The following is a 23604-nucleotide window of genomic DNA, read 5'->3' on the forward strand; positions in this document are numbered from 1 at the left end:
CTACATCAGTGCATTCCAAATTCCAGTGACTCACAATAGTTCACTAACACCACGGGTGGGGTTAGAACCCATGATCAAAGTCTCAAAACTCCAGACCATCTCCAGAGACTCTCTGATTGCAGGTTCTAACCATGCTCATGGTATGGTTTGTTTGCAATCATGTCATTATGATTTTGTGAGTCATATTAGGAAAACTGTTCACATGTTTTGCCCATCCTGGAACAATGGTTATGAGTCATTTACAGTAAGCAATGTCAGGGTATTTTTTATAACAACTGAAACTTGCTTAATCATCAGAGCACCTTTACCAGTCCCTTGGACCAGCATTTCTAACAGTACTGAATACTTTATATTATCCTTGCATATGAAGAAGTTCTTTATTACTGTAATTTGCTTAGCTAACAGAATGTTAGAGCTAAGTCCCTGAAGCCACTATGTACCTCTATAATTTGATTATTGCCAACAGGATAGGTATAGGATGCACATTAACTGACCAGCCCAGGAACTGAACCCAGAATGTTCTGATATCTATGTTGTAACAAGGAAAGCATATTTTTAATGTAATTTAAAATTTCCTTTAAATAATATTCTATATCTGTGTAAAATAATAAAAAAAATTTCAAGAAAACTTACCAATGTCATGAATAAATTTTTCTATTTTGGTCTGCATTCCCCAGTAGCGAAATTCAACCTTGCATAACTTGTAGGCACACATGATGGCTTCCCCGGTGGATAGTGGAGTGGGCTGCCCCTATAAAAAATCAGTGCAAAAACACTCCAAAATACAAAAAACAAAAACAAAATTTTTTGAAGAACACATTACAATTTTCTTCCACAATAATGCCAACTTGTCCATGGCACCATAGGGTACACAATACATTCAAATAATAATAAATCTTTCTGGGAAACTAGTACTATGATACAGTACTTTGTAAAATCCCTAGGTGTTTTAACAAGGCTTTGTGGTTATATACTGGATTCAGCAATCATATATGTATAGTGATGTGTATCAGAAAAATACTGCAATATTATAGTCATATAGTTGGACTTGAGTCCTGGAAATGGGAAGTACAATGCCTGCACTTTAAAGGAGGGGTTTGGGATATTGGCAGTTTGGAGGGATATGTTGTGTATCTTTATATGTGTATGCTTCTAAACTGTTGTATTCCGAGCACCTTTGCAAAAACAGTGATAATGTGCGAGTTTGGGGATTTTCTTTCTTTTTTGGGTCACCCTGCCTCGGTGGGAGACGACCGACTTGTTGAAAAAAAAAAAAAAAAAAATTAATCCCTGCCATGAGAACTCGATTTTGCTTAGTAATTGGGGGGAATAATTTTCCAGACAGAACAGATAGCTTAGTAATCCTGTACATTTTTCAAAACCCTTGTGATATCTCATATACAGTGGAACCTCGGTTTTTGATGACTTTTTTCATCAAAATTTTGTCCCAGTTTTTGTTCATCACTTTGGTTTTCATCGAGTTGACAGTGGTCCACTGTACCAAACTTGTCCGCCCACGCCCACATAAAGCATCCCAGGCGTTCTGAGTCAGTCTGGCTTTGTTTCTTGTCAGTAGAGGGTGGTAGTGATGGTGGTAAAGGGTGGTAGTGATGGTGGTAGAGGGTGGTAGTGATTGTGGTAGAGGGTGGTAGTGACTGTTGTAGAGGGTGGTAGTGATTGTGGTAGAGGGTGGTAGTGATTGTGGTAGAGGGTGGTAGTGATTGTGGTAGAGCATGGTAGTGATGGTGGTAGAGGGTGGTAGTGATAGTGGTAGAGATAACCTCTCCTCCCTCTCTCCTCCTCGCTGTCTTCCATACACCAACAAGAGTCTTCAATAAAGGTAAAAGTGATGGTAAATGTTCATTTATCCATTTCATTAGTCCTTTATATTTATTTCTCATTGTTTTCTGCATGTAAAACTAAACAGTACTATACTATAAAACGTATATTTTGTTAATACTTTTAGGTGTCTGGAAAGGATTAATTGAATTTACATTACTCACGAAATCGTAATGACACGATTGCAAACAAACCATACCACGGGTGGGATTGAACCCGCGGTCAGAGAGTCTCAAAACTCCAGACCGTCGCGTTAGCCACTGGACCAGCTAGCTGGTCCAGTGGCTAATGCGATGGTCTGGAGTTTTGAGACTCTCTGACCGCGGGTTCAATCCTGCCCGTGGTATGGTTTGAATTTACATTATTTTTTATGGGAAATATTGCTTCAGCTTACATCGAATTTTGTTTTCGTCAGACTTTCTGGAACGAATTAAAGACAAAAACTGAGGTTCCACTGCAGTACAATTACTTCTTCCTTTTTTTTTCTTCTTTGAGTATTTATATAGAATCTATTTCCATAGGCTGCTGAGGGTTCAAGTACACTATTCTTAAAGTATCCTCTTCTGTAAATACTCTATATTGTAAAACTTTATATGTAATCTACATCTCACATGTTTCTCCTCTTTTATGCCATTTTTTGTTAGAATCAGAGGAGATATGAAATATTAAATGTAATGTTCCAAAGAGTTTAATAGTATCTTTTCACATGCTAAAATTATTTGTGTACACTACAGGTCTGCCATCACAAATCCAGCAATCAGACATCCGGTTCCATCAGATATTCAGCACTAATTTCAGCTAGCATAATTTCAAATTTCCAGAGTCGCCACACCAACCTGCTGGTATTGTTTGGTGGTGCTACTTGCTGCATAAGTCACTCCAATTTCTTTTTCTCCATTTACTGTTATAACCTGCTTACTTTTAGCCCTAGCCATGGTTCCAACAAATAAAAGAAGTGCTTCTCGTTGTGTAAGGCATAAAAGATAAAGTAGCTTTGAACCACTGTCGGTTGCCATGAGCTCAGCCTCATGATGCAGGGGAATATGCTTTATTATGCTAATACAGGTCTCCCTCAACATTCGCAAGGGTTAGGGGATCAAGAACCTTGCGAATGTTGAAAAAATTTTGAATGTTTGGTGCCCCAATGTACTGTGGGGAAATATAATACAATACTGCTTCCTTAACCTACTGAACCATGAACAATCATAAAACACATGAAACATCATAAAATACAGTGGACCCTCGCCTAACGATGGCATCGCATAACGTTAAATCCGCCTAGCGATACATTTTAATGCAAAAATTTTGCCTCGCCTAGCGCTAAAAAGCTCGCTCAATGCGATTCGTCCGAGACGCGTCCACGTGCGGCCTGAGCCAGCCTCACTTGTTCCGTGGGTGGCAGTGTTTACAAGCCAGTCTCTGCGGTCACATCCAAGCATACAATCAGAACATTTCATATTATCACAGTGTTTTTAGTGATTTCACCTGCAAAATAAGTGACCATGGGCCCCAAGAAAGCTTCTAGTGCCAACCCTACAGGAATAAGGGTGAGAATTACTATGGATATGAAGAAAGAGATCACTGCTAAGTATGAAAGTGGAGTGCGTGTCTCCGAGCTGGCCAGGTTGTATAGTAAACCCCAATCAACCATCGCTACTATTGTGGCCAAGAAAATGGCAATTAAGGAAGCTGTTCTTGCCAAAGGTGCAACTTTGTTTTCGAAACAGAGATCGCAAGTGATAGATGATGTTGAGAGACTGTTATTGGTGTGGATAAACGAAAAACAGATAGCAGGAGATAGCATCTCTCAAGCGATCATATGTGAAAAGGCTAGGAAGTTGCATGACGATTTAATTAGAAAAATGCCTGCAACTAGTGGTGATGTGAGTGAATTTAAGGCCAGCAAAGGTTGGTTTGAGAGATTTAAGAATCGCAGTGGCATACATAGTGTGATAAGGCATGGTGAGGCTGCCAGTTTGGACCAAAAAGCAGCTGAAAAATATGTGCAGGACTTCAAGGAGTACATAGAGGCTGAAGGCTTGAAACCTGAACAAGTGTTAAATTGTGACAAAACAGGCCTCTTTTAGAAGAAAATGCCAAGCAGGACCTACATTACTGAGGAGGAAAAGGCACTCCCAGGACATAAGCCTATGAAAGACAGGCTTACTCTGTTGATGTGTGCCAATGCTAGTGGTGATTGCAAAGTGAAGCCTTTATTGGTGTATCACTCTGAAACTCCCAGAGCGTTCAGACAAAAGAATATCCTCAAGGCTAATTTGCGTGTGCTGTGGAGGGCAAACAGTAAGGCATGGGTCACTAGGGACTTTGTCTATGACTGGTTACACCATGCATTTGCCCCCACTATGAAAAGTTACCTAACTGAAAATAAATTTGACCTTAAGTGCCTCCTGGTATTAGACAATGCTCCTGGTCATCCTTCAGATGTGGCAGAGCGACTTTCTGCAGACATGAGCTTCATTAAGATCAAGTTTTTGCCTCCTCATACCACTTCTCTCCTGCAGCCCATGGACCAGCAGGTCATTGCAAACTTCAAAAAACTCTACACAAAAGCTCTGTTTGAAAGGTGCTTTGTAGTGACTTCAGAAACTCAATTGACTCTAAGAGAGTTTTGGAGAGATCACTTTAATATCCTCAATTGTGTAAACCTTATAGTTAAGGCTTGGGAGGGAGTGATTAAGAGGACCTTGAACTCTGCTTGGAAGAAACTGTGGCCAGAATGTGTAGACAAAAGGGATTTTGAAGGATGTGAGGCTAACCCTGAGAAGCGTATGCCAGCTGAGGAATCCATTGTGGCATTGGGGAAGTCCTTGGGGTTGGAGGTTAGTGGGGAGGAAATGGAAGAGTTGGTGGAGGAGGACAATGAAGAACTAACCACTGATGAGCTGCTAGATCATCTTCAACAGCAAGAGGCCACACCTGAGGAAACTGCTTCGGAGGAGGGGAGAGAGAAATTGAAGAAGTTGCCTACTTCAAAGATTAAGGAAATGTGTGCAATGTGGCTTAAAGTGCAAACCTTTTTTGATGAAAATCACCCTGACACAACTACTGCAAGCCGTGCTGGTGACTATTACACTGACAATGTTGTGAAACACTTTAGGAAAGTCATAAAGGAACGAGAGGTACAGGCCTCTATGGACAGATATGTTGTGTGACAGAAGTCCAGTGACTCTCAAGCTGGACCTAGTGGCATTAAAAGAAGAAGGGAAGTAACCCCGGAAAAGGACTTGCTACCTCGAGGCCTAATGGAAGGGGATTCCCCTTCTAAACACTAAGACCATCCACACACTCCCCTCCTCCCATCCCATCAATCATCACCAGATCTTCAATAAAGGTAAGTGTCATGTAACTGTGCATGTCTTCTTCAGTTTATGTATTAAAATTAATATTTCATGTGGTAAAAATTTTTTTTTTTTCATACTTTGGGGTGTCAGGAACGGATTAATTTGATTTCCATTATTTCTTATGGGGAAAATTAATTCGCCTAACGATAATTTCGCCTAACGTTGAGCTCTCAGAAACGGATTAATATCGTTAGGCGAGGGTCCACTGTATTGTACTATTGCCAGTCCTTTGGTAAAGAAGGTGAGAAAAACTATAGATTTCAAGAAAGAACTCATAGCAGAGTACCAAAGTGGAGGAGGAAAAGAGAGGGGAGAATGTGCCTTCTTCAGTGATGCAGTGATTCTATGATATATACGATACTAAAGCAGCACGAGTTGACAAAGGCTGTAGTGCCAGCCAGCAATAAAGTGTAATATTAACAGTGTAGCAAGTAAGTTAAGCGATTAATCGATAGAAAAAGGACAGCACAAACCTAACTCCTCCAATGTTGTTAGAGTCATATAAGGTGACTGACAACACCGCTGTCTCTAGTCTCTACCGCTGCTGCTGCCTCCACCACCACTATGTATAGTTTATGTCTCAGTGGCCCTTATACACCCAACAACAACAACACAGCAACACTTGTGACATAATGACGTATTTTGTTCATTCTAGAGTATACGTCATGTTTCTATGTTATTAATATTGTTTATTATATCATATTAGATGAATTGTGATAGATAACGCGACAGTCTGGAGTTTTGAGACTCTCTGACCGCGGGATCAAACCCCACCCGTGGTATGGATTGAAGGACTATCTTGTCCTATCTCCTAACAAACTCTGCCACCGCCACAATTCCTAACATACTTAATGACATATTTTAAATATGATTGGGCGGCTGGGAATTCGCGAATGTTCGAAGCCCGTGAAAGTGGAAAACGCAAATGTTGAGGGAGACTTGTATCAACTCTACAACTTATTTGCCTATCACAATTGATCTAAATGACATAATAAACAATATAAATAACATAAAAACATGTTAAATACTCCAGAATGAATAATATTTGGCATAATACCAAGCAGTTTGACGAAGGCATGAAGAGGAAATAGGATACAAGTACCATCCTCCTATCTGTCTTGGGGGGCTTATATTAGAGAAAATGGAGTATAGCACAGGGCTAACTGTGATATACACTCATAATGCACCATAAAACTGAAATAAAAAAGCTATTTTCTCTACATAGATTATCATACATAGCAGCATATGTGTAGAGAACCCAAAAAATCAGACAAAGTGACTTATTTCTAGTACCTGGCTTAGGCTTGCCATATATGATTTTTCATAAATATTTTTTTTCTCTCAGTTGTTAGTTGGGCTATCTTATGGAAACTCAGGCAATGTATGATGGAAAGATTCTTCTTAACGTACTCCAAAAATGAACGAAATTGGACCATAAATAACAGAGTTTATTTCTCAGTCTTTAGTCGCCCCATAGCAGTATATTTTCTTGTGGTTTTTATGGCTGTATTCTCATTTTGTTGGTCTCATTTGATAGAATGGAAGATATATTACAGAAATAGATATGATTTTGATTGGTTTTACGATGAAAAGTATCTTGAAATTGAGCTCAAAGTAGCAGAAATGCTTGATTTTTGCCAATGTTCAATGAACTTTCTTGTGTAAGTCAAGCTGATTAACTTTATTAAGTGTATTCTAACCTAACCACTCTGTAATCCAGCAAACTCAATAATCCGGCACACTACAGGTCCCAATGATGCCGGATTTGTGATGGCAGACCTGTATTAACTTTCATATTATTCAGATTTAAACTAAATGACAGTATAATGTGGGTAATATTTTATTTTTTTTATTATTATCACACTGGCCGATTCCCACCAGGGCAGGGTGGCCTGAAAAAGAAAAACTTTCACCATCATTCACTCCATCACTGTCTTGCCAGAAGGGTGCTCTACACTACAGTTTTTACTTGACTTAAGAAATCGTAAGATTCATCCAACTGGTTTTTTTCCACACCATAGGGGAAAATTGGGAAAGGGACCTCTGTGACCACAAATGCAAATTTTTAAAAGGCCGAAACTCCCGCTAAACGTGGCCCTGCGAACTCGCTCAAGTCCCCTTTACTGCCCCTAAAGCGGCCCCCAAAAAGTTTCCCGATTGCAAATAAACCAACCCCCCGGGGGGGGATTGAACCAGCCCGGGCATAGAGTCTCAAAAATCCCGCCCGTCCCCCGCTGACTAAAACCAGCTAGCCACAATAAAAATTCATCCCAAATAGGTATATTTCTTAAACCCTGGAAAGTTAGCACAGGCCCTCTTGACCACAAATCAAAAAGTTTTTCAGGCCAATCTCCCTTTGGCCCTGGCGGGAAATCTGGGTCAAGGGCCCCCCTGCCGAAACCCCGGCGAAATCGTTTACCGATTGCAAATAAACCATACCCCCGGGGGAGGTTGGTTTTTTGCGGTGATGTCTTTTTCCCCAAAATCCCGTTTCGTGGCAAAACCCAATTTTGAAGACCAAGGGTAATAAACTTTCCCTTTTGGCCGAAGAAAGGTTTTGGAATTTTTAGGGGAAAATATACCAAATTGAATGAATTTGGGAAAATTAACTGCAAATTCTAAGAAAACTAGCGCTAAATTTTTTAATTTAAGAATTTTTTTAAAAATTAATTTAAATACTTTTTCTTAAGTATGCGGCGTGAACAGAAAAACCTCAGGGCCATCGGGAAGGGTGTCTGTGTTTTGCTTTTGGCCCCGGAAAACCCCTTTTCTATATGTAAAAACCAAGTTGAATGTTTTAATTTTGGGGCAAAAGCAATTTTTAACTGGCGGACATTTTTTTTTGGGAACTCTGCTTTTTGGGATTTGAGGTATGGTTTTTTTTAATAAATGTCTTTTCTTTTCAATTTTTCGACGATGAAAAAATTTGGGAAACCCACCCCAACTAAAAATTAAATTCCCATTTGAAAAAAGGCCCCTTTGGCTCTTTTTTGGTGAAAATCTAGGTTAAAATAGTCATTTGGCAAACTGTCGGGAAATGACTTTAACAAAATTTGAATTTTTTGGGGTTAATTAATTTGTTATAATTTTTTTGGGCTTTGTCTTAAATTTCTTAAGCCCTTTTTTTAAATAAAGGGGACTTGACTAGAGTTGTCCCCCAACGCTGGCGGGAGTTTGGTCTGAAAAAACCATTTGGTCACAGGGGTGCCTGTTAATTTTTCCTGGTGTGGAAATATGCCTAGTTGGATGAATCTTTTTGGGTGGCTAACCCGGGTTTGATGGCTGGCGGGGCTGGATTTTTGAGACTCTATGCCCCCGGGGTTCAACCCGGCAGGGTATGGTCTACATTTTTTAAAAACTGCAACTTTAAACCCCTCCTTCGGGTGCAGGCACCTTCTTCCCATCCCCAGGACTCAAAGTCCGGCCTGGGGGCCCCTAACCCCCTTTCCCTTTAAATTTTGCCCCTCCCCAACCACGTCAAGTTTTAAAACCATTCGTCCCATTCACTCCTATAAAAACACGCCCCACGCCCCCTGGGGAAAGCCCAAAGGCCCCTGCACAAAAAACCTCCTTTCCCCCCCTCCCCCCAAACCTTTTCCCTGGCTGCCCCCTCCCCTGCCTTTCTTCCACAAATTTGATACACTTTTTGGAAGTAAATTTTTGTCTCGCTCATTCTTTTACATGCCCGAACCACCTCAACAACCCTTCCTCAGCCCTCTGGACAACAGTTTTGGTAATCCCCCTTTTCTAACTTAAAATATGAATTCTCTGCTTTATTCACACCCCCACATTGCCCTCCCGACATGACATCTCCCCGCCTCCCGCCTTCTCCTCGTTTTTGGGATTATCACCCCTGGGTTCACACCCCCCTATAAGGCGTTGGGAAAACATCTTTTTCATACATTCCCCCCCTTTGCCTCAAGGACCCAAAATTCTTTGTTTCCCCAGACTCCCAAATTACCACTCCCCCTTTTCCCCCATTTCTGCATTTAACAATTCCTCAAAATATTCCCTCCATCTTCCCAATACCTCTAACTCACCATTTAATAATTCTCCTCTCCTATTTTTAACTGACAAATCCATTTGTTCTCTAGGCTTCCTTAACTTGTTAATTTCACTCCAAAAGTTTTTCTTATTTTCAACAAAATTTGTTGATAACATCTCGCCCACTCTTTCATCTGCTCTCTTTTTACATTGCTTCACCACTCTCTTAACCTCTCTCTTTTTCTCCATATACTCTTCCCTCCTTGCATCACTTCTACTTTGTAAAAACTTCTCATATGCTAACTTTTTCTCCCTTACTACTCTCTTTACATCATCATTCCACCTATCGCTCCTCTTCCCTCCCGCACCCACCTTTCTGTAACCACAAACTTCTGCTGAACACTCCAACACTACATTTTTAAACCTACCCCATACCTCTTCGACCCCATTGCCTATGCTCTCATTAGCCCATCTATCCTCTAATAGCTGTTTATATCTTACCCTAACTGCCTCCTCTTTTAGTTTATAAACCTTCACCTCTCTCTTCCCTGATGCTTCTATTCTCCTTATATCCCATCTACCTTTTACTCTCAGTGTAGCTACAACTAGAAAGTGATCTGATATATCTGTGGCCCCTCTATAAACATGTACAGCCTGAATTCTACTCAACAGTCTTTTATCTACCAATACATAATCCAACAAACTACTGTCATTTCGCCCTACATCATATCTTGTATACTTATTTATCCTCTTTTTCTTAAAATATGTATTACCTATAACTAAACCCCTTTCTATACAAAGTTCAATCAAAGGGCTCCCATTTTCATTTACACCTGGCACTCCAAACTTACCTACCACACCCTCTCTAAAAGTTTCTCATACTTTAGCATTCAGGTCCCCTACCACAATTACTCTCTCACTTGGTTCAAAGGCTCCTATACATTCACTTAACATCTACCAAAATCTCTCTCTCTCCTCTACATTCCTCTCTTCTCCAGGTGCATACACGCTTATTATGACCCACTTTTCGCATCCAACCTTTACTTTAATCCACATAATTCTTGAATTTACACATTCATATTCTCTTTTCTCCTTCCATAACTGATCCTTCAACATTACTGCTACTCCTTCCTTTGCTCTAACTCTCTCAGATACTCCAGATTTAATCCCATTTATTTCCCCCCACCGGGTAATATGCACACAAAAAAAATCAGGAAAATGAGGACTAACCTTGCATGTTTCACAGTATTCTGTAATCCAGTTGTCACCCAGAGGGCCTCTTCCTGTTTTTTCTGACTTGTATTTACGAGGATCCTCTTCTTCAACATAATCTGCCCCGTATAACTGATCCTTTACTACATCAATCACATCTGAAAATTTTTTAATGTCATTTCACCCGAGCATTTTATCGAAACTTTATTATACAGTATAATTCATTAAAGATTCCTGCTAAAAACTGAAAAATATAAATAGGGGTTATTTTTGAAGTACACAGAAGATACAAAATGAAAAGCCTTGCCTATTTCTCTTTGCTTCAGTTCCGATTTTGAAAGGTTAAAGACATTTTCTTGACACCCTGCATCATCAAAGTAGTAGGTTTCGACTTCAATGCTGAACTTCTCTACAAAGGGACAAGTGAAACGGGTCTTCGTATAAGGGTAGGCATTCCACGCTTCCTCTTCAACTGACAATGCCGATTTAGGAATTAGAGACTTCAGCCAGCCTGAATAAACATTAATTATCATTAACATTACTTGACTACATAATAAATTTCTAATACTATAATACAGTAATACATTTTATGAACCAATACTAAACATAAAGTTACAAAGGGTACAGTGTATTAAACATAAGTATAGAATAAACCTGGAGTATACCTGGAGAGGGTTTCGAGGTTCAACCTCTGTAGAGGTTGACCCTCGAGAGGTTGACCCTGGTCTGAGACCAGGCCTCTGTAGAGGCCTGGTCTCAGACCAGGCCTCTACAGACATTGCTTTTTTTTTTTTTACTTCAGGAGTGGGTCAGACTAAGGCCACAGGAACCTACCAAATTTTTCCCAACAAATTCATGGCTAAGCCAAGAACCTAACACTGCATAAACCAAATGATATACAGTATACAAGCCCATGTATCATTGTATATACAGCTCTGGCTTATTATGACCCATACTAGTTTAGCACTTAAAACTTTTGTTATTATTATGGCTCTTTAAATGCTTTTTAGTACATATCTTTGATTAACTGAGGCAACACTATGTTTGTGGTGTCCCATCTTCGGTATCCAATGTCATATACGTAATTTTTTAAATTTCTTGTAACTGCTCAACTTAACAAACCTTGAAGCTAATAATGAGCATTGCATTATTGAATAACAATCAAAGTTTACATTAATACTAAGTTAGATGAATACAATGATAAACATTTAGACACAAGTGACAATGTTTTGCCCACACAGTGGGTTTTACCAAGTCACAAACAGCTCTGTTTGTGACTTGGTAAAGTTCACTGTGTGAGTGAAACACTATCAATAAGAGATAGCATTTTACTACATTTGTGTCTCCTTGCCCATCGTGTTGGTATTTTATATCATTTATGTATCTCCACACTGATGAACACATAGTGACTGGGTGTATTACCCTTGTTGAACACTTGAGATGGCACAGAATTACCCTGGCCTCAACCACATTTGTCAATAAATTGTCATGCCATAGGTTTAAGGTAATTCAAAACATATAGCAAATAAAATTTACAAAGGTTTACTGTGTATCCTTTTTATATACATATTTCAGACTAATACAAGATGACCCACACTATACTTAGAAAATCTTTCTATACATGTTTGTATTTTCATCATGTTACTCCTCACTACTGTACGTACATCTATAGACTCAATAATGTTTTACTGCATGGTAATGCCTCATAATAATTAAATTTTGAGTAAGAGATTCTTATCCTGATGCAAAAGTAAAACTGGAGAATAACGAGAGAAGTCCATAAAATGGAAAAGATAAATGTAACACAATTAGTCACCTGGTAAATGGCTGCCAACATGATAAACCTTATGAGTATACTGTCCCTTGCCGTCAGGTCCTGGACCATCTTCGTAAGGTTCGTTCACAAGGATCTCCACTCCACTGCCTTCCCCATGACTTTCTTGACGAGATTTTTTCTACATGAGTGAGACAGTACTCAAGGTTAGGAACAGTGACAATATAACTAATATGCTGTGTTGTAACTATATGTGCTGGTTATAAGATTACAAAGAAAGGCAATACACTAATGATATACAGTACAGTATTAATTAAATCCACTGCAAGTATTTTTAGTGAAAATGTGCTTATGTTGTCAAATCAAGAGATGAGAAAATTATGGGTGAAAGGGATAGATGAAGACAAATGACAGTAAACAATACTTAAAGCTACAAGCCATTTTAATACTTCATTATCACTTTCACATACACAGTACTAGAAAAACAGTATCAAACATACACGGAAATTATTATGCACAGGCTTACAATATAGTATCTCAGAGTAACAGAATCAACGCAAGTCAAGAAAATGCAAGTTAAAAAAAACCTGAATTTTGAAGGTACTGAGGTGCTTTAATTATAAATTTGTGCATAACACACTTTAATAATTTAATTACTAAAAGTAATAATAAGGTAATTTTAGTAACATGCATGTACAAACTACTGAATATGATAGCTAGAATACTGACCTGCCCTCACAACACTAGCCTAAAAAAAAGAACTAAAAAATCATGGGTAATACAATAATGCACAAAGTTCTTAAAATTTTGATAATTTATCTGCAAGATTTGAACTGATTCTCAAAGGTATGTGTATTAAGATGCTAAATAATTCATGATAAAAACAATGACAATATTCTGAGAAAGCTTGTTTATACCACACTACAGTATTTTCTTATTATTTTGCTTAAGCTGATGAAAAATATTTTATACTCTTCACTGAGTGTAATACACTGTGCTATAATATTGTATTATGATTCTGAGTAAAAATGGCAGTTATAAACTTAAAATCCATTTACATTTTTTGGTATAATTTGTGTAGAATTATGGAGATTTTTATCAGTACTCTTATCATAAAAAGATAACCAACAGTGCAGAGAACAATGAGCAGACTTTCAGATAATAAAATGATATACAGATTACAGCAGTTGTTATTACAGTATTATTATATTCATATGGAAGCAGTGAATACATAGGGATCATACAGCAAGTGGGAAATGGCTGACAACCAGATTCAATGTGAGGAAGAGGGCAGCTCCAATTCCTTGGATTAAGAACTTTATTGGCATCAAGGTGCCACCTCTGGGGGGATGGGAAGCCATAGCTCTACAATGTGATACCATACAAAACATTAAATTTTTGCCACTACAGTACATACTATATAAAAAATATTAAGAAATACAGTGCATGATGAAGGTGCAGTACTGTACTGTATTACATAAACATGGTTCTTGCTTTAACCTCCTATATAATATGTTAAATATGAGCATAGATAAATAATGCAATGCACGTTGTTTTATATTTATAAAAAAAACTTACCACACTTAAAATGCGGAATCTCCTGTAGCACTTGCATCATTATTCATAAATAACAAAACCAAAAATGAATTGCTCATATACCTTCTAATATTCTGTGTACAGCTCTGTTACAAAGTAACCAATAATGTTAGGCAATCTGATGGCATGTTTGTGGTGAGAGTGTAGGCACAGAGTTGCTGGACTCAGGCTAGGCTACTCACCGCCAACATGTAGAGTTGAGCAATGCGGTACTCAGCAACAGTGAGTGGTAGAGGGATGCGGTACTCCACCGTTTGAACCATGTTGTTACTTGCACCTTCAAATATTGTACAATTTCTGGAGCTAAATAGTCTTTAAATCCAAATATACTTCACTGTCCTCCCAACTGAAATGATGAGGAACTCATGCCCTATGATTGATCTTGGCACAAAAACATCTCAGAATATAACATGTACTGTATACAGGGGTGGATATACTCAGAAACTAAAGAAGCTTAAGCTTCAGGACCCCTAATCCTGGAGGGGTCCCAAAAGCGACTTTAGTCTGAAATGTTTAAAAAATTTTGGGTCTACTGTATGAAAAGGGGTTGTGAAAGGGCCCCCAAAAAATGTAGGTCCACCACTGACTGTATAAAGTACTTTCTGTCACTGACAAGACATTATTATCATCAGTGAAGTTCCACACTACTCACTGTAGCTACAGGTCTATAAATTAAAATTATTTACTGAAGACAAATGTAGAGAATGTGAGGAGACTGGAATGATAAGAAGTATGATAAGACTGTGGGAGCCTGAATGTAGCCAGGTCACTGTTAGTGTGGGAGTGTACATGTAACCAGGTCATTGTTAGTGTGGGAGTAAAAATGTAGCCAGGTCACTGTTAGTGTGGGAATATACATGTAACACGTCACTGTTAGTGTGGGAGTAAATATGTAGCCAGGTCATTGCTAATGTGGGAGTATACTGTATATGTAACCAGGTCATTGTTAGTGTGGGGATACATGTAACAGGTCACTGTTAGTGTGGGAGTATACATGTTACCAGGTCAATGTTAGTGTGGAAGTATAACTGCCACTGTGGGAGTACACTCCCACACTGTTAGTGTGGGATTGTAAATATAGCCAAGTCACAGTTAGTAAGGGTCCCTACATGTAACCAGGTCACAATTAGTGTGGTTCCCTACATGTAACCAGGTCATTGGTAGTGTGGTTCCTTACATGTAACCAGGTAACTGGTAGTGCGGTTCCCTACATGTAACCAGGTCACAGTTAGTATGGTTCCCCTCATGTAACCAGGTCACTGGTAGTGCGGTTCCTTATACGTAACTAGGTCACTGGGAGTGTGGTTCCATACATGTAACCAGGTCACTGGTAGTGTGGTTCCTTACATGTAACCAGGTCGATGGGAGTGCGGTTCCCTACATGTAACCAGGTCACAGTTAGTATGGTTCCCTACATGTAACCATGTCACTGGTAGTGTGGTTCCTTACATGGAACCAGGTCACTGGAAGTGTGGTTCCTTACATGTAAACAGGTCACTGGTTGTGTGGTTCCCTACACATAACCAGGCCAAAGTTCATATGGTTCCCTACATGTAACCAGGTCACTGGTAGAGTGGTTGCCTACATGTAACCAGGTCACTGGTAGACTGGTTGCCTACATGTAACCAGGTCACTGGTAGAGTGGTTCCCTACATGTAACCAGGTCACTGGTAGACTGGTTGCCTACATGTAACCAGGTCACAGTAAGGTTCCCTATATGTAATCAAGTCACTGGTAGTGTGGTTCCTTACATGTAACCAGGTCACTGGTAGTGTGGTTCCCTACACGCAACCAGGTCACAGTTAGTATGGTTCCTTACATGTAACCAGGTCACTGGTAGTGTGGTTCCCTACATGTAACCAGGTCACAGTTAGTATGGGTCCCTACATGTAACCAGGTCACTAGTAGTGTGGTCCCCTACATGTAACCAGGTCACTGGTAGTGTGGTTGCCTACATGCAACCAGGTCACTGGTAGTGTGGTTGCCTACATGTAACCAGGTCACTGGTAGTGTGGTTCCCTAAATGTAACCAGGTCACTGGTAGTGTGGTTCCCTACATGTACCCAGGTCACTGGTAGTGTGGTCCCCTACATGCAACCAGGTCACTGGTAGTGTGGTTACCTACATGTAACTAGGTCACTGGTTGTGTGGTTCCCTACATGTAACCAGGTCACAGTTAGTGTGGTTCCCTATATGTAACCAGGTCACTGGTAGTGTGGTTCCCTACATGTAACCAGGTCAGTGGTAGTGTGGTTCCCTACATGTAACCAGGTCAGTGGTAGTGTGGTTCCCTACATGTAACCAGGTCACAGTTAGTGTGGTTCCCTATATGTAACCAGGTCACTGGTAGTGTGGTTCACTACATGTAACCAGGTCACTGATAGTGGTTCCCTACATGTAACCAGGTCACTGGTAGTGCGGTTCCCTACATGTAACCAGGTCACTGGTAGTTTGGTCCCCTACATGCAACCAGGTCACTGGTAGTGTGGATGCCTACATGTAACCAGGTCACTGGTAGTGTGGTTCCCTACATGTAACCAGGTCAGTGGTAGTGTGGATCCCTACTTGTAGCCAGGTCACTGGTAGTGTGGTTCCCTACATGTAACCAGGTCAGTGGTAGTGTGGATCCCTACTTGTAGCCAGGTCACTGGTAGTGTGGTTCCCTACATGTAACCAGGTCAGTGGTAGTGTGGATCCCTACATGTAACCAGGTCACTGGTAGTGTGGTTCCCTACATGTAACCAGGTCAGTGGTAGTGTGGATCCCTACTTGTAGCCAGGTCACTGGTAGTGTGGTTCCCTACACGTAACCAGGTCAGTGGTAGTGTGGATCCCTACATGTAACCAGGTCACTGGTAGTGTGGTTCCCTACATGTAACCAGGTCAGTGGTAGTGTGGATCCCTACATGTAACCAGGTCACTGGTAGTGTGGTTCCCTACATGTAACCAGGTGAGTGGTAGTGTGGATCCCTACTTGTAGCCAGGTCACTGGTAGTGTGGTTCCCTACATGTAACCAGGTCAGTGGTAGTGTGGATCCCTACTTGTAACCAGGTCACTGTTAGTGTGGGAGTGTACATGTAACAAGGTCACTTAGTTTAGAAACCTGCACGTAAAAAAGGTCACAGTGTCCCTGGAAGCCAAACCCATTTCTACACAATACTGTTAGAAGCCGCACAACATCATGCAATAACACAGTCAACATGCCAGAGGTAAGAGAAACGTATATTCTGTGTATACATATATACATTACACATACTCTGTATACTACATACGTCTTTCTTTTAAGCCAGAACGGTCAAACAATCTATATTTTCTTAGGAATAAATTGTTTTATATATATTCTCAAGAAATGATAGATACCGTACAGAATGCACACGCGAGTTAACAAGGTTCTACCCAGAAAATATTAAATTTTCACTAAAACGAACCTAGTCAGTACCTGACCAGCCGGGCTGTGGTTCGTGCGTCGGTTTGCGTGCAGCCGGCAGTAACAGCCTGGTTGATCAGGTTCTGATTCACCACTGGGCTACAGGGGCGTTGACCCCTGGAATATGCTCCAGGTATACTCATGTTCCCCACAATAATCACCACCACCTAACTATGGTTAGTATTATTTAACATCACAGAAATACTGTAAACTGACTGTGGAAAATTCTTACTGATATTTGCACAAATTTATATCGCTCGGCTTGTTGCCAACATGATTTTTGCTCAATAAACAGTTTGTAAGTTCTGGCTATGAAGTAAGACATATAATAATAATAATAATAATAATAATAATAATAATAATAATAATAATAATGGTATTAATAACAATAATAATAATAATAATAAAAATAATAATAATAATAATAATGGTAATAATAACAATAATAATAATAATGGTAATAATAATAATAATAATAATAATAATAATAATAATAATATAATAATAATAATTATAATAATATGTAGTAACAATAATATAAATAACCGTAAATAATATTACGGCAACAAATTTAGGTTTTAAAAGACAAACATTACACATGTTAGTAGTAATAAATGCATAAAATTATTTATAAATTTTTTAGTTTTCAGAAATTTCAAAATTATTACGAAAAATGAATGAATACAATAATTGTTACATAATTACATGCAATATTTACACAACACAATATTTATATAAAAGATGGCGGCGTAAGTGACAGGTGAGGTAGTTAGTGGAGTGTTGGACAGGTGAGGTAGTTAGTGGAGTGTTGGACAGGTGAGGTAGTTAGTGGGGAAAGGGGGGGTAGTTGGTAAGTGTTAAGGTGAGGTGTTAGGGGGGTTTTGGACGGTGGGTAGTTAGGGGAGTGTTGGACGGTGGGAGTTATGGTGGGGAAAAGGGGAGGTGGGGGTTTGGGGGTTGGAGGGGAGGGAAGGGGGAGTTGGTGGGGTTTTGGGAAAGGTGAGGTAGTTGTGGGGTTTTGGGAAGGGGGGGAGTTGGGTGGGTGTTGGACAGGTGGGGGTGTTTGGGTGTTGGAGGTTATTGGTGGGTGGGGACAGGTGAGTAGTTGGTGGAGTGTTGGAGGTGGGGTGGTTAGGGGAGGTTGGAGGTGAGGTGGTTTGGAGTTTTGGGAAGGGTGGGGTAGTTGTGGAGTGGGGACAGGGGGGGTGTTGTGAGGGGGAAAGGTGGGAGTTGGTGGGGTTGGACAGGTGAGGTAGTTAGTGGGGGTTTGGGACGGGGGAAAATTATGGAGTGTTGGACAGGTGAGGTGTGGAGTGTTGGAAGGTGGGGGAAGGTGGGGTTTTGGACGGTGAGGTAGGGGATTTTGGGAAGGTGAGGTAGTATGGGGAAGGTGAGGATTTAGTGGGTTTAAGGTGGGGTATTTAGGGGAGTTTGGAAGGGGTAAGGGGGGGTTTGGACAGGTAGGTTTATATGTTGCAGGTGGGGGTTTGGGGGGGGACAGGTGAGGTATTTTGGGATTTTGGAAAGTGGGGAATGGGGTTTGGGGTGGTGGGTGTTAAAAGGGGTTTGGGGTAGTTGGTGGGGGTTTTGGAGGGGGGAAGGTAGTTGGGGGAGGTTAAAGGGGTGGGGTAGGGTGGAGTTTGGAGGTGAGGTAGTTAGTGGGTTTTGGGAGGGGTGAGGTATTAGTGGGGTTTGGGACGGGGAGGGTTGGTGGGGTTGGAAGGGTGGGTGGTGGAGTGGGGAAAGGGTGGGATTTAGTGGAGTGGGACAGGTGGGTAGTTGTGGGGTTGGAAGGTGGGTGGTGGAGTGTTGGACGGGGTGGGGTGGTTAGTGGAGGTTGGACAGGTGGGGGTAGTTAGTGGGGTTAAGGTGGGTGGGGGGGTGTTGGACAGGTGGGTAGTTGGGGAGTTGGACAGGGAGGTAGTTGGTGGGGGGGCGGGGAGTGGTTAGTGGGGTTTTGGAAGGGAGGATTGGGGAGTGTGGAAAGGGGAGGTAGTTGTGGGGGTTTGGAAGGGGGGAGTTAATGGGTTTTGGAGGGGAATTGTGGGGGTTTGGGACGGTGAAATTAGGGTTGGGTGGGGGGTGTTGGACAGGTGGGTTTTGGTGGGTGTTGGACAGGTGGGTGGTTGGGGGTTTTGGGACAGGTGGGGTGTTGGTGGGTTTTGGACAGGGGGGGGGTTTTAAGGGGGTTTTGGGAAGGTGGGGTATTTGGGGAGTTTTTTGGGACGGGGTTTTTTGGGGAGTGTTGGACAGGTGAGGGTTGTGGGGTTTTGGGACGGTGGGGGGGTTTAGTTTGGGGGGAGGGGTGTTGGAGGGGTGAGGAGTTGGTGGAGGTGGAAAGGGTGGGGTGGAGTGGGTGTTGGACGGGTGGGGGATTGTGGAGTGTTGGACGGTGGGTATTGGTGGGTGGAGGGGGGGATTTATGGAGGTTGGACGGGGAGGTAGTTAGTGGAGTGTTGGACAGGTGGGGTAGTTGGTGGAGGGGGGACGGGGGGGTTGGTGGAGGTTGGACGGGAGGTTTTGGGGTGTTGGACGGGGGGGGTTGTGGGGTTTTGGACGGGGGGGTGGTGGAGTGTGGACAGGGGGTAGTTGTGGGTTTTGGGAAAGGGGGGAGTTAGTGGGGGGGACAGGGGGTTGGTGGGGTTGGAGGGGGAGTTGGGGGGGGCGGTGAGGAGTTGGTGGGGTTGGGGGGATGGTTGTGGGGGGACGGGGGGGGAAGGGGGGGGAAGGGGTTGGGGGGGTGGGGTATTTTGGGTGGGGTGGACAGGTGGGGTTAGTGGAGTTTGGACGGTGAGGGGGAGGGGAGGGGACAGGGGGGGGGGAGTGGGACGGTAGGGGGGAGGGGGGGGGACAGGTAGGTAGTTGTGGGGTTTTGGGACGGTGAGGTGGGGGGGTTTGGACGGGGGGGTTTAGTGGGGGTTTTGGACGGAGGTAGTTGGTGGAGGTTTGGAGGTGAGGAGTTTGTGGGGTTTGGAGGGTGGGGTGGGTTGGGGGTTTTGGAAGGGGAGGTAGTTATGGATTTTGGGGACAGGGGGGATTGTGGATGTTGGACGGGTGGGAGTTGGGGTGTGGACGGGTGAGGAAAAGGGGTGGAGGGGTTGGAGGGGTGGGGGGGGTGGTTGGGAGTGTTGGGACGGGGGGGTAGTTGGGGGTGTTGGCGGTGAGGGGGGAGTGGAGTGTGGACGGTGGGGTTTTTTGGGGGTGTTGGACGGGGGGAATTGGTGGGGGTTTTGGGACGGGTGGGGGTTGGTGGGGGGACGGGGGGGGGTTTTTGGTGGGTTTGGGGGGGGGAGGGTGGGTGTTGGACAGGGGGTAGAAGGGGTTTTGGAGGGTGAGGTGAAAGTGGGGGGAGGGGTGGGGTTAGTGGGGGGACATGATATTTGGGTGGGACGGGTGGGGTTTAAAGGGGTGGGGACGGGGGAGAGTGGGGTTGGACAGGTGGGGGGGAGTTAAAGGGGGGGTGGGGACTGGGGGTTTTGGTGGGGGGGAAAAGGTGGGATTGGTTGGGGGACGGTGGGGTATTGGTGGGGGTTTTGGGACGGGTGGGTAGTTGGGGGTGTTGGACGGGAGAGGGGTTTGGAGGGAGTGGTTTGGGGTTGGAAAGGGTGGGGGGTTTATGGAGTGTTGGACGGTGAGTTTTGGGGAGGGGAGGGGGGGTAGTTGTGGGGTTGGACGGGGAGGAGTTGTGGAGTGTTGGACGGGAGGAGTTGTGGGAGGACAGGTGAGGAATTGGGGGTTTGGACGGTGGGTAGTTAGTGGGTGTTGGACGGTGGGTTTTTTGGGGGGGTTTTGGGACGGGTGGGGGGTTGTGGGGGACGGGGGGGTGGTGGGGTTGGCAGGTGGGTTTTGGTGGAGTTTTGGGACAGGGGGGGGGATTAGTGGGTTTGGGTGGGGGTTTGTGGAGTGTTGGACAGGGGGTATTAGTGGAGTGTTGGACGGTGAGGGAGGGGTGTGGACGGGTGGGGTTTTAAAGGGTTGGGGTGGGTGTTGGAAGGTGGGGGGTTATTGGGGTTTTGGGACAGGTGAGGTATTTGGGGGTTTTGGCAGGTGGGGTAGTTGTGGAGTTTTTGGACGGTAGGGTAGTTTGGGGAGTGTTGGGATGGGGGGGTGGGGTGAGGGGGGTTTGGGACAGGTGGGATTTGTGGAGTGTTGGACGGTGAGGTAGTGGGGTTTTGGGACGGTGGGGTGGTTGGGGGTGGGACGGTGGGTAGTTGGTGGGGTTGGACGGTGGGGTAGTTAGTGGAGGTTGCCGGTGGGTGTTGTGGGTTTTGGGAGGGGGGGAAGTTGTGGAGGTTGACGGGTGGGTAGTTAGTGGGGTTGACGGGTGAGGTAGTTATGGGTGTTGGGGTGGGGTAGGTGGGTTTTGGACAGGTGGAGGGTAGTGTTACGGGTGGGGTGTTAGTGGAGTGGGGAAGGTGGGGAGGGGTTGGGGTGGGGTGTTAGGGTGGGGTAGTTGTGGGGGTTTTGGGACAGGTAGGTAGTTAGGGAGTGTTGGCGGGTGGGGGGTTGTGGGTTTTGGACAGGTGGGTGAAAGTGGGTGTTGGACAAGTGGGGAGTTGTGGAGTGTTGGACGGTGGGTTTTGGGGTTTGGACAGGGTGGGGTTTAAATGGGGTTGGAGGTTTTGGTGGACGGAGTTTGGGACAGGTGAGGTATTTGGTGGATTTTGGACCGGTTGGGGTATTGGTGGAAAAGGGGGTTTGGGGACGGGGGTGGGGTTGTGGGGGACAGGTGGGTATTTAGTGGGTTTTGGACGGGGAGGTGGTGGGTTTTGGACGGTGGGGGGGGGTTTTAAAAGGGGGTAGGGGTTTGGAAGGGGGGTTGGTGGGTTTTGGGACAGGTGGGTAAAAGGGGGGTTGGACGGGTGAGGTAGGTGGGTGGGGAAAAAGGAGGATTTAGTGGGTGGGGGACAGGTGGGGTAGGTTAATGAAGGGGGTTGACGGGTGAGGGGGTAGTTGGGGGGGGGTTTGGAGTTTTGGGACAGAGGGGGGGGACGTAGGGTGGGGTTGGACGGGTGGGAGGATTTGGTGGGGGGTTGGACAGGGGGTAAAATAGTGTTGGACAGGGAGGGGGTTAGGGGGAGGGGACAGGTGGGATTTAGTGAGTGTTGGACGGGTGGGGAAGCAGTGGATTTTACAGGGGGGTAGCATGGGGTTTTGGGACGGGGGGTAAGGGGGTAGTAGTGGAGGTTGGACAGGTGAGGAGTTGGGTTTGGGACGGGGGGTGAGGAAAAGTCGGGGGTTTGGACAGGGGGGGAAAGGGGAGGGGACGGGGAGGGAAGTGGAGGGGGACGGGGGAGAGGGGGTGGGCGGTGGGGTGGTGGGGGGACGGGTGGGGGGTGGGGTGGAGTGGGGGACGGTGGGAAAGGGTGGGGTAAATTGGGGTTAAAGTGAGGGGGGGACGGGGGTGTGGAGGGGAAGGGGGCAGTGGGGGGTTTTGGACGGGTGAGGGTAGGGTGGAGTTTTGGGACAGGTGGGTAGTAGTGGGGGGTTGGGGCAGGTGGGGTGGTTTGTGGGGTGTTGGACGGTGAGGTGAGTGGGTGTTGGGACAGGTGGGAAGTAGGACGGTGGAAAGTGTTGGACGGTGGGGAACAGTGGGGGTTTTGGACGGGTTGGGGAAAGGGGGATTTTTGGACGGGGGGTATAAGGGGATGGGGGACGGTGGGTATAGTGGGTTTTGGACAGGTGGGGAGGTGGGTGGACAGGTGAGGGATTTTGTGAGGTTGGGACAGGTGGGGTTTTAAAGGGGAGTGGGACGGGGGAGGTGGGTTTTGGACGGGTGAGGGAAAAGGGTGGAGTGTTGGACAGGTGGGAGGGGGAGTGGGGGACGGGTGGGGTACATGGGGGGACGGGTGGGGTATCAGTGGAGTTTTGGACGGTGAGGGGGGGTGGATTTTGGGACGGGGGGGAGGTAGTAGTAAAAGTTTTGGCGGGTGGGTGCGGTGAAAGTGTTGGGGACAGGGGGGAGAGGGGTTTTGGACAGGTGGGGTAGGGGGGGAAAGGTTTTGGACAGGGGGGTAGACAGTGGAAAGGTTGGACGGGAATTGGGGGTTGGACAGGTGAGGTAGAAAGTGGGTGTTTGGACAGGGGGGCGGGGGGGTTTGGGACGTGGGTAACGGGGATGGGGAGGAGGTGTGAGGTTACAGAAAATTTGGGGGGTTGGAAAACAGGTGGGTATCAGGGGGGGGGAAGGGGAGAAGCAGTGGGGTGGGACAGGGGGAAAAGTGGGGGTTTTGGAACAGGTGGGCGGGGTTACAAGGGAAAAGGTGGACGGGTTGGGAACAGTGGGGTGGGACAGGTGGGGTATAAAAATGGAGTTTGGGACGGGTGGGTATCAGTGGAGGGGGACAGGTGGGAACAGTGGGGGTTTTTGGGACAGGTGGGTATAAGTGGAGGGGGACAGGGGTTACGGG

The 23604-nt window shown here is 44.4% G+C and overlaps 1 protein-coding gene across 1 annotated transcript in view; it reads right to left on the reverse strand.

Annotated features, from left to right (window-relative positions):
- rdgB (retinal degeneration B) overlaps positions 1–23604 on the reverse strand; it is a 379471-nt gene that overhangs the window by 148737 nt on the left and 207130 nt on the right. The window contains 5 exon segments of the mRNA XM_070093849.1: positions 634–751; positions 10416–10555; positions 10705–10908; positions 12214–12352; positions 13950–14113. Of these exon segments, the coding sequence (XP_069949950.1) occupies positions 634–751; positions 10416–10555; positions 10705–10908; positions 12214–12352; positions 13950–14030 (682 nt within the window). The 5' untranslated portion in view covers positions 14031–14113.

This window comes from Cherax quadricarinatus, chromosome 44 (genome assembly GCF_038502225.1).
Source record: "Cherax quadricarinatus isolate ZL_2023a chromosome 44, ASM3850222v1, whole genome shotgun sequence".
Taxonomy (NCBI): domain Eukaryota; kingdom Metazoa; phylum Arthropoda; class Malacostraca; order Decapoda; family Parastacidae; genus Cherax; species Cherax quadricarinatus.